Source organism: Setaria italica, chromosome I, assembly GCF_000263155.2.
Source record: "Setaria italica strain Yugu1 chromosome I, Setaria_italica_v2.0, whole genome shotgun sequence".
NCBI lineage: Eukaryota > Viridiplantae > Streptophyta > Magnoliopsida > Poales > Poaceae > Setaria > Setaria italica.
Window position 1 is genome coordinate 29,614,001 of NC_028450.1, and position 11,584 is coordinate 29,625,584.

Sequence of the window (11,584 nt, forward strand, 5' to 3'; positions counted from 1 at the left end):
GCCGCGAGACGACCGTGGGCGCAGAGGCGGAGCAGCCCGGCGGCAATGTTTCTGGATGAGACGGAGAGGATGAGGAAAGTAAAATAAATTGGAACGCGGGACCCACAGGTGAGTGGCTTAAAGATAAACTGTTGAAGCAGTGGCCGTTTGTGCTGTATACAAGCTGAGGTGGCAATGACACCTACTCCCTCCATCTAGTTTGACAGGAAGTGTTAAAGTTTAACACTCTACTTTTAACACATTTTTATCACATTACCTCCCAAACACATGTGTTAAAAGGGATGTGTTAAAAGTTTAACACTCACAATTTCATAAACACCTCGAGGGGGTGTTAAAAGTTGTTAAACTTGTTAAAAATATCCCCCTCTCGACTTTTTTCCACCATTGCCCCCTTTTCTCTCCTCCTTCTCTCTCCGCCGGCCATAAATGAGGGGGTAATGTAGTCATTTTCCACTAAAGGTGTTAAAGTTTAACACACCATCCAAACATCTAATGTGTTAAACTTTAGCACTCCATTTGAGAGTGTTAAAACTTTAAAACTAGTTAAACTTTAACACAGGGTATCCAAATAGGCCCAAAGAGTATTCCTATAACCTTCAGACAATCCAACAAAAGCTCTCATAATAACTTTTGATTCAGTTAACGAAACGATCACTTACTTCCACAATCGATGCCCGAGTCAAATTCACTAAATAAGGAAGGCTAATAGGTCCGACAATTATTGCAAGCGTGCCTGCATAATTAATTCTACTCGGTAATCCATCCTATTAAGAAGAGTTATTATTAGGATACTTTGAACTTTTAGCATTGCTATTATCTTGTCTAAAATTTTCTAAATAAATAGTTTTCGTGGGATGGTGGGGTAGGCATTATAGAGAGCAGCTCATGTTAGCCATCGCGGGTGCGTTTTGCGGACAATGTTGAATAACCATCACTTTGGCCCCGGAGAACATCAGATTCTCAAAATCCAAAATCCAGAATCTGGATTGCCCTCCAAACATGACAGATTCTAATCCAGATTCTACAATCTAGATTTTGGATTTTGAGAATCCTAGGAGCTGCTCAAAAGTTGATTCTACCAGATTTTGCATGCATATTTTACCATTTTGCCCAGCAACCTTCTAGATAATTATCCAATCTGCCATTGTTCACTCTTTTGGGTAGCAAGGGCATAAAAGACATCTACTATACAATCAGATTTTGGAATTTATGATCCAAACAACACCGTCCAGATTTTACTTAGAATCTAGATTCTGAAAATCCATCTAAAATCTAGATTTTCAAAATCCACAACTGGATCCAAACGGGGCCTTCACCACAGCATAAGCACAGGCGCCACCCGCCCCAGGCCCCGTGGCAATGGACCATGCCACCGTCTCGGTGCATGAGCACTTGAGCAGCCGCGCCTCTCTAGCTTCCCCTCTATAAGTAGCGCACGCACTCCACACCGATACCCAGTTCCCCAAACATACTCCTCACTCGGCCAGCAGCCGCAACGCCACCGAGCTACCCCGAGTCCCGACCGACCAGTTCGCTTGCGCAGCGCTCCGCGTCCGGCCATGGAGGACGCGACCAACGCGCACCTCTACGCCCACGCTCACCTCCACCGAAGCAAGCGCCCCTCTCCGGCCGCCTTCAAGGAGGAGGACGGCGACTGCGACGCGCTCCACAAGGGGGCGCGGTACCGCGGCGTGCGGCGCCGGCCGTGGGGCCGTTTCGCGGCGGAGATCCGCGACCCCGCGTCCAGGGAGCGGCGGTGGCTCGGCACCTTCGACACCGCCGAGCAGGCGGCTTGCGCCTACGACGTTGCCGCGCGCGCTATGCGCGGCAGCAAGGCGCGGACAAACTTCCCCGTGCACGCCGCCGCGGGGTTCTGGCCGTGGGGCGCGCCGCCGCAGCCGGCGCACACGCTCAACCCCTTCCTCCTGCACAACCTCATCATGAGCTCCTCCCACCACGGCTTCCGCCTCCTCCACCAAGCGGGCCACGGCCACGTCGTCAACTCCTCCGCGCCCTCCAAGCCGCCGGCGCCGGTCGCCGCGGCCATACCAGCGCCGTCCCCTGTCGCCCCGCCTCCCAGTGATCTGGACGACGAGGACGTCGACGACTGGGCCGGCCTCATGCGGGGCGAGCCCGCGGACGCCGGGCTGCTGCAGGACGCGCTGCACGGCTTCTACCCTGCTGGCACTCGCCCGCGCGGCGGCGCCAGCCGCAGCCTTTCCGCTTCCGGCGCCGACGCCAGGGCGGCCGCCGCAGATGTGCCGGTAAAGCAGGAGAGGTACGACGCGTTCGTCGACATCGACGGCGAGGAGGGCGGCGAGTACCCGATGATGCCGCAGGGTCTGCTCGGCGACGTGATCCAGTACCCGGCGTTCATGGAGGTCGTGGCCGCGCCGTCCGCCCCCACGCGCCGCGGCCGCTGGGGCTGATGGCTCCGGCGCACGCGCGTTGCGTCCATGCATGCGTGCATGGATGGCGTCATGGCGCGGGTGTGGCCGAGGGGAGCATGAAATGGAGGATTTGGTGCTTTTGGGGACGATTGCTTGCTTGATTCCATGGCGGCGGCTGCCTAATCAATCATCTACTACTCATCTTAGGTTTTGCTAGCGAGCTAGTAGATCGACATGGCGTGCGTGGGTGCGTGGTGGTGTGTGATCTGTAATTGTTCAACTAGGAAGGATTTGTGTTGGTGATTGCATGGAATCAAAGCTAGCTTGTTCTCGGTGGATTTCGACATGGCTCATCATGCATGTTCTCGGTTTCCTACAGGCGTGTTGCGGTGTTGGGATCGAGCTCCTGTATTTTCATTTTTCCGTTTTTTAAATCTTCGAGAATGCTTTTGGTCAGAAGCGTTACATCGACCGCAAAATGAATTGTTTTGGCCGGTTAGCGCGCTGCATGCTTACATGATGAATCGGTTGCGCGAATGAGCTGAGCATGATCGCGTGCGAGGCATGAAATCTGACTTGGGTGTGGATTTTATTTTGGGTCCGCATGGAGATGAAATTGCAAATGTATATAATATACTCTCTCCGTTCTAGACGAATATACCCTAGTTAATGGCAATTGTAGATAATAAAAGTTAATTTAAGTAATAATTCACCAATTAGTCACGTCTCTTGTCAATTTAAAAAAAAAAGCAATCTTCCAAATATGTTTATAACACCTTGTATTTGAGGACACATTGCCGTGGAAAGCGCCTTCAGTACTGGTTCCTAACCACCTTTAGTACCAAGTAGCAATAACCTTTAGTACCATTGTGCAATCGATATTGCTATTTCGCTACTAAAGGGAGGCCTTTAGTACCGGGTTAAATAACAGGTACTAAAGGGGTATTAAAAAATAAAAAAAATAAATTCCACCGGCCCGAGTCACACCCCGTTGGCTTGATCGTTCGAGCGTGAGCCCGAGCTGCACCCGCCTGAGCCCGAGCTGCACCCCGCTGGCCCGACCGCTCGAGCCACACCCCGCCACCGCCGCTCCATCCGCTCGGCCACCGGCGCGCCCGTGTCTCACCGCCGCTCCATCCAGTCGCGCCGAGCCCACTAGCCGCGGCCCCTCCGTTGCCACCGCCGCTCTCTGATCTCGTCATCGTCGCCGCCGCCACCCTGTTGCGCCGATCCCGCTAGTTGTGGCCACGCCTGGCCCCGCCGCTGCGCCTCGCCTCAGGCACAAGGTGAGGGGCGAGCGGAGGGGGGAGGAGAGGGGAGGCCGGGGAGGGAGGGAGAGGGCCGATGCTGATAGAGGAGGAGAGGGGAGGGGGAGGAGGAGGGGGAGGGAGGGGGCCGGTGCGGATAAGGTTTGCACGGGGAGGGTAGAGGATAAGGCTACGCTTTTAGTACCGGATGCAGGCTTCACCCGGTACTAAACTAAAGGTCACTGTTTAGTACTGAGTGAAGCCTTCACCTGGTATTAAAGACTCTCAGGCACATTAGTACTAGTTGGAGACTTCAACTAGTACTAATGAGTGACCTTTAGTACGGGGTGAAGCCTCCACCCGGTACTAAAGGGGTCACGGGAGGCTCCTCGGGACTGGCCGTTAGGCTCGGTGCTAATGCTCACATTAGTACCGCGCCAAAATGCAACCAGTACTGAGCCTAAGGACGAATGTTGAGTGTCCAGTAGTGACAAATTTTAAACGTTTTGATGTCTTGTATTACAGAACGGAGAGTATGTTCTTTTTTTTAAAAGCGTAATAGCTATTTTTAATTTTTATCCCTTATAAGGCTGACCGTTTTAGTCCTCAAAACTTTTATTTTGGGCTCAGTCCTGTCCCTCGTCATTCGTAGCATGCCAGCCACATGTCATGCCTCGTCAACAAATTGTCATCGGGTTTCATTTTGGGCTTGCAGCTTTTCTGAAATTGAGTGTTTATGGGATCGATTTGTATCATGATTGTGCTATTTTTTCAATTTTCACATCAATTTGGACAGCTTGAACAATTGCTTGAAGAGTCGAAGAACATACCTTGAAATGAGAGAAACGAGGGGGCAATAAAGAACATACATGTGTTCTAGATGGGAGAAATGAGGATGGCAAAAGGGTCAACTCACACGTTTGCTGAATCAGCTAAGTGGATACTTTGCTGACGAGGTTTGACACGTGGCATGTGACGTAGGATGAGGAATGAGATTATTCCCCAAAATAAAAATTTGAGGATTAAAACGGCTACTTTGATAGTTAAATTGAGCCTCCGGCGATTGTTGATGAACGGAAATGGCCATTCCGCCTTTTTGAAAGACCATACGGTGGATGTTCAATGCTTAGTTCAGTATGTTTTTCTTTGGAGTCAGTTAACTCACTGATAAAAATCTTGTGGTACAGAAACGCCGCCTTTTATGAGTATGGGATGCCTAATTTTGCATTTTGTAGTACTTCATAATCGCCATTTAATTTGTAACCAAAGGAATTAAGCTACTACCATATATAAATGCTTTGAGCATCTTCAACAGTCCCGTTATATCTGGCCCCATTATGCATTCCCCATATAATTTGTACTACCCAATATCTTACCTTGACAAGTGGACCAATGCATTTTTTTTTCTCTTTTCCTCTCTCTCTCTCTTCTTCTACCAGCTGAACCCGTTTGAAGAGCGAAATGTCAAAACTCCCAACCGGAAAGGCAGAAACCCGATGCGACCGGCGCTGTCGGCTCAAGCCACTGCCGCTGCCGGTGCGCGCCTCGATCCGGCGTCCATCTCATTCTCATTCCGTCCCTCCCGCGTGCACGGCTAGCCAGAAGAAGCGTGCGCACTGCGCAGGCAGCCGCGGGCGATAAATTTCTTGTCCCCTGCGGGCCGCGGCGCGGACTACGGAGTTGGTGCCCGGCGGAAAAGTGGCCAGCAGCCGAATCCGCTGCCGGTGCCGATCGCCGGCCGGCCGCCGGGTTAGAAAAAAAAAACAAACCTACGGCCGGCCGGCTACGGTTGGGTCAACAGTGTTTCGGGAAAGGGGAAGGGCAGGCGATGGGACAGGCAGCAGGCGTCCCCGTGTCTCCGCGCGCCTCTCCCCGTCGATCGGCCGGCTCGGACGGAGTGCGTCTGATGGCGGCGGCGATGTGAAAAGTTCTGTGGGAGTTAAGGCTTTGTCGGTGAAAAGTTCAGTTGTGCAGCCTGCCCGGCTGCTCCGCTCCGATCCACCTTACCCCAACGCCAACGTGAACAGCGAGTGCAGTTCCAGACAAGACGCTAGGCTGTTCCGGGCAGCCAAGTTTTCTACCCGTCCGTGAGGAAGTAACGACGACACCAAAAGCTTCCACAGTCCAGTCGATGGCCATCACAAATCATGAAAATCAAACAACAGGCAGGCCTCAAGCGCTACGCTAAAGATTAGCCACGGCGAGCAGCCTATTCGTGTGTAGTGTAGCACAGCTTTGTGACCTCTTCTTCCCAGCGAGACCCCGACGGCAGACGACCCCGCGTGCCTGCCGCCCGCAACCGGCAACCGCAAAGCATGCGATGCAGCAGTGCTGCACCTGCACCTCAGCCCTCACTCCTCAGCGCGTGCGTGGGCGGCACGGGCAGTGCACGTCTTTTCCTGTCTCCCGCCGTACGCGGACGTAAAAGGGCATGCGCGTTCTGACTTCTGACGTGATCGAGAAGGGCATGCAGCTTCCCGGCCGGCCGGCCGGGCCCCGCACCGCACGTACACGGTACAGCCAAAACCCCCATCGGCCCTTCCCTCCGCGCGCGCCGGCCCGGGAACAGGACTGAGGCAGGAGAGCGAGGCCACCGCCGCCACCGGAGGCCCGGGCGCACGTCCCTCCTCCGTCCCGACGACGTGCGCGCCCGGCCGCCTTCCCGTGCCGGCCGTCTGTCCGGAGCATATCCAGCGTCGCCGGCCAAATCTCAGAATGCTAGAATAGTGAAAGGTCAGTTCGTGCAACGCATGCTTGGACTGATGAACAGAAATCACGTCGGTCGTGTACGGAGGATCGGGCAGGGAAGCAGGGACGGAGGCAGCAGCAGCGGAATTTGATGCCCCGAATCATGGCGGAGGATTTTTGCCGCCGGCAATGCAGACAGAGGAGAAATGCCTTTTTGTGCTGGCGGCACCTAGCCCTCCATCTTGCATCAGTCCGCGTGTTTTATTATCTCATTCAACTGTATTTCAGGTGTCTTTGATTTTTTTCAATGTATATGACCCTGAGAAAAAAATCTTATAAAATTGATATGACATAAAGTAACATCGAGTACCGGTGCAAAGGACAAAAGTACATCTTTGGATGCATGTGTCCATATTTTCTAAAAGCAAGTGGCCAATTTCTTAACCTCACACCACACGTGATGCTCTGTTCCTGTCTGGCAACTAGTTTAAAAAGTAACCGTTGCACATGACATATAATAATATTTTACATGAATTATCCTTTTTAACCTATTTACGATCCTATTGAAACTCCATTCACATACAAGGTTACGCACATACATGGTGTGTACTGCATATGCCCTAACCATCCTGTTTAGAGTACACTAGAAGTGCAACAAAACTTTCACCTATGTACACCATATGTACATTATTTTTTGATGGACGGTAGAAGAATACATTTGATGAACAACAGATGAAAATGAACAGTAGACGAACACGATAAGCGCATGAACATAAGAACACGTAGGTACTGCTACATCACCACCGTCCCAAATCTCTTGAATCTGTATAGCACGAAGGGAAAAAAGAACACACATGATTCGATCGGAATAAAAAAGAGAAACAAAAAGCAGCAAGAGGCAGAAAAAGAGAGAGAAAATGAAAAACAATAATCGACCACATTAAAAGGAAAAACCAGCTATCTTCGCTAAGCGAAGAAAAAGGAAGGAAAAAAAGAAACTAAGAACAGCTCCGGGTTGCGGCATGCCTCTGGTAACCGCACGTGCTCACTGGCTGCGCTGGTTGTGGCCCACCACCGCGTCAGGCAGGTCGCCTGGGGCCACGTGCCGCCGTGCAACGCAAGGGGCAGTGCAGCTGCACCCCCGCGCTCGCCTCGCATGATGCGCCGTGTACGATGTGGCCTTGAGCGCGCGTGCCGCACCCGGCTTCACGCTGCGGCGGCGGACCTGCACCATGGCGGACTCGACGCAGCCTGGCTCCGCGACACCTCGGCGGTGGGGGACCTGTGTCGTGTGGAGCTCAGGCCGTCGCGCGAGGAGTACCCCTGGTGCCGGCCAAGTTCGGGCTTGCCACGACCCTCGTCGCGTCACTCGCCCATGCCGGTGTCGGGAGCATGGTCCTGCGCGGGCGGAACAACGTAGGCGGAAGGAAGCCAACGGGTCGCCGTGGACGCGGGGCCGCGATGGAGCGTGGCGACGGCTACCCGACCGGGGCGCAAGAAGCCGTGGGCACGAGCGCTGGAGCTGCTGCTCGCAAGTCCACGCCTTTATCCTGGCCGTGCCGGTGCCAGGTAGTGTCGCCGCCGACGCGCGCCGCCGGATCCAGGTCCCTCACGCCCGCCGCCGCAAGATCCGGCCGCCGGTGGTCTGTGCGCCGCTAGGTGCCGTCCTGGATGCCTGATGCCACTGCCAGGGCGAGGTCGGGGGCGCTCGTGGCCCACGCTGCTGCGGCCGGTCACCATTGGCCAAGCCTACGCCAATCCCCTGCGTGGAGCTTGGCGGGGTGGCGCGCAGCTGCTCGGCCAGTGGGCTCTGTTGCGGGCCTCCAGTGGATGGCCGGCCCCTGCGCTCGTGTCAGCTGTGGTGCCAGCAGCCTCTAGCTCCTAGCGGCCGGACACTCACGCGCTCGGATCCGGTGACCTAGCATTGCGCCGCGTCGACCAGCGGCGGCCCGCGCCCCATCGCCCCCGCACCTTGCCACCTCGATTACAACAACGGCAGCCACGACCTGGCCGTGCCCCCCGCCACCGCCAGTGTTCCTCAGTCCGGCAACTGCGCACCTCATATCCAGATCTGAGAGAGGAGAGAGGGATGGGGGAGAGAAAGCTCTTGGTTTTCAAATGAATTCAAAATTAGGTAGATTGATATTTACCGTGAAGGGGAGAGAGATTCTGGACATGTTATGTACACAATCCTTATCCCCTGCTCCCCCTCATGCGGACACTATATGTACAGGATACGGTGTGACATAAAGTGGTCATACGAATGGGACATAATCTTTGCACATCTGAACACGAGCACGGTGCGCATTTCGAATTCAGGTTGGGATAACAATCCTACGGTTTGGATAGAACCTATCCTGATTGCCTTCCATACATAGCCCTGTTTGTCATGGCTCCAGCTCTGGGTGGAGCTGCTCTACTCCAAAACTCCAGGTAGAGTCAGCTCCACTCCAAAACTCCAGAAATAAAATGGGGTGTTTGGCTAGATGGGTACTCTCAGCTCCAAAAAAAATCAATTTCAGTGTTAATTGCCATTGTTGCCTCCAATTCAGATCCCACTTGTCGTCCTCTCCTCCTCTTTTCTTCCTCCTTTCTTTTTCCTCTCTCTGCCATTGCCCACTGGTTACCCGAAGGAGGAGGAGGGGAAGGCACCAACAGGCGGGGCGGGCGGCGGCGGGTGCGGGCGGCGGGGGGTGGGGCGGGCGGCGGTGGGTGCGGGCGGCGGCGGGGCTCGAGCGGGCGGCGGAGGGTGCAGCCGGCGGTGTGGCTCGGGCGGGCGGCGGTGGGGGCGGCCGGTGGGGCTCGGGCGGGCGGCGGTGGGTGCGGCCGGCGGCGGGGCTAGAGCGGGCGGCGGCGGGGCTCGGGCGGGCCGCGGGGGGTGTGGCCGGCGGCGGTGGGGGCGGCCGGCGGTGGGGCTCCAAGGCCGGAGCGCGCGGGACGGAGGGGCCACGACGGCCGGTGGCAGGAGCGACGGGCGGCGCTAGCGCGGTGGAGACCGGTGGAGACGAGCGCGTGGAGTCTCGGAGGAAAATAGAACGAACCGTTTTTTGTGGCATTGGTGGGTAATTATCCACCAACTCCATGAGGAGGTTCAAAAGAGTGGTTTCTGGAGTAGCAAAAGAGGTGTTCCAAAACTCCACCTCCATTTGCCTTACAGCTCCATGGAGCTGGCAACTCCATGGAGTTTTGGAGTTGGGGTGTTTGGCTGAATTTTTTGATGGAGTTGCTGGAGTTTAGGAGCGGAGCTGTACCAAACAGGACCATAATTCCAGGCAGAGCAGGAGATCTGGAACCGGGAGGCCACGCCAGATGCACTACTACTACTGTACAGTACAGGTCTCCGTCTCCTCCCAAACTCTACACCCTACAGTGCTCTGACAGGTATAGTATATTCGTGAGCTGCGAATGAACAGGCTTGTCCTGCAACTCGATTGCTGAATTTTGTTAGGATTTTGTTAACCGCTCCCGTGGCCTTTTACCTCGGAAGTTTTTTTTTTCAACCGTCCATCAATATGATCACCATCTGTCCTGCAGTGATCTTGTATTTTCATTTCCTAGAATTTTGCGATGGGCCGCTCTAGCTACGCTCGATTCGCGTTGCCTAAACTCTACTACTCCAAAGTGTTAGTAATTCGAGCCTTCTACCTTAGAAGTTCCAGTGCTACTCCTCAAGAGCTACTACAGGGAATTCCATTGCAACGCCTGGAACAAAACTGTCGAGCAATGTAAAACGCTGCATAATACTCGTTCAAAGCTCCTGCAAACTACTCGTAGCAAGTAGTCCACGGCCATGCGGGGGTTGTTGCTCTAACAATTTGTTCGTCAGGGAAAATCCGGGCTGGACAAAGATTCTACTGGTATGATCCCGGAAAGCTGCTCGCTGGCCTGGCCTGGCCTAGCTCTCGGTCAGAGGACGCAGGACGATTCCAACACTGCCAACTCTGCTGGCAGCGCCAGAAGATGTCCCCCTCCCTTGCCGGGCACTAGGCTCTCCTCCATGCCTTGGCTCTGCAATCCTGCCCGTCCGCTACGGTTTCTGCACATCAGCACAGTCGCACAGGGCAAACCGTGTCCGTGTGCGATCGCGTTGGAGCTGGATGGAGTGGGGGATCCAGGACCAGGAGTAACGCCGTGGCCGTTTAGGAGCGAGCACGAAGCATTGAAATCTCCCTGCAATGCCGCTGGCCGCTGCGGGCGCAGGGGGTAGGGTTCGGAGATCGGATGGGCCGGCGCGCATGCGATTCGTGCTCCCTGCCTGCCGTGCGCGCGGTGTGCCCGCGAAGGTGCAGACGTGCAGTAGTGCAGGGGCAGAGCAGTGGGATCAAACGGCTTGGATGGACGAAGAGCTGCGTGCATGTCGCGCGCCATTTATGCATCTGGGGTACAGTGCGCGCAGCGTGCCAGCGTAGGTTGGTGCAGGTGTAGATTTGGCGCGTGCCACCATTCGACACGGTGCAGGTGTAGCCGTGCAGCGAACTACTCGAGTGCACGTCTACGTAATTCCTCTGCACGTATGTTTGTCGCATCACGTTTGAATTACTTTTTCGAATTTTGTTTCTTTTTTCCCCTTTTGCATTTCCGGATGCTACAGTACTACCAGTAGTATCATATGCTCTCATCCTATAAAAATAATCACAAAAAAGTTCAATATATTTCTGTGCCATGTGATATGATGGCACCTAGGTGTATGCATACAGGAAGTAGATGGGAGTATGGGAGAACACAGAACTCACTCTGCAAAATTGCTAAATCATTATTCTTCAGTGGTTCCAAACACCTAAAATTTGTGTCTTGAAATTTGGGGGTGTTTGGTTCCTATAACTTATTTTTTAGCACTCGTCACATTAAATGTTTAGATACTAATTAGGAGTATTAAACGTAGACTATTTACAAAACCCATTACATAAGTGGAGGCTAAGCGGCGAGACGACCCTTTCACCCCTGGATAGTCTATTTTATGAAACTGTATTGTAACGCCACAAATTTGGAAAGGGGGTGTACTTTTCCCACAGATAGGAAGTGGGAGAGTAGCTTTCCACTACCGGACTTAGTTGGGTATGCGAAGCCCCGAAACCCCCCCAAATGGGGAAAAGGGAGTTCCCCCCCCCCCCCCCCCCCAAGGAAAAGGGGGTGTTCATTTTTATTTCCCGAAAAAAGGGGGAGGGGGACAATACCACCCTCCCAGCGGCAGGGGGAAGAGGAGGTTCCCCCCCCCCCCACCACCGAGAGAAGGGGGGGATCCCCTCCCCCCCCCCCAAC

At 54.2% G+C, this 11,584-nt stretch overlaps 1 protein-coding gene across 1 annotated transcript; it reads left to right on the forward strand.

The window, feature by feature from the left end:
• Window positions 1-1,559: 1,559 nt before the first annotated feature.
• LOC101773712 (ethylene-responsive transcription factor ESR2) lies at window positions 1,560-2,429 on the forward strand. The gene has a single exon (XM_004954988.1). The coding sequence runs from the start codon at window positions 1,560-1,562 to the stop codon at window positions 2,427-2,429; it is 870 nt and encodes a 289-aa protein (XP_004955045.1).
• The last annotated feature ends 9,155 nt before the right edge of the window (window positions 2,430-11,584 follow it).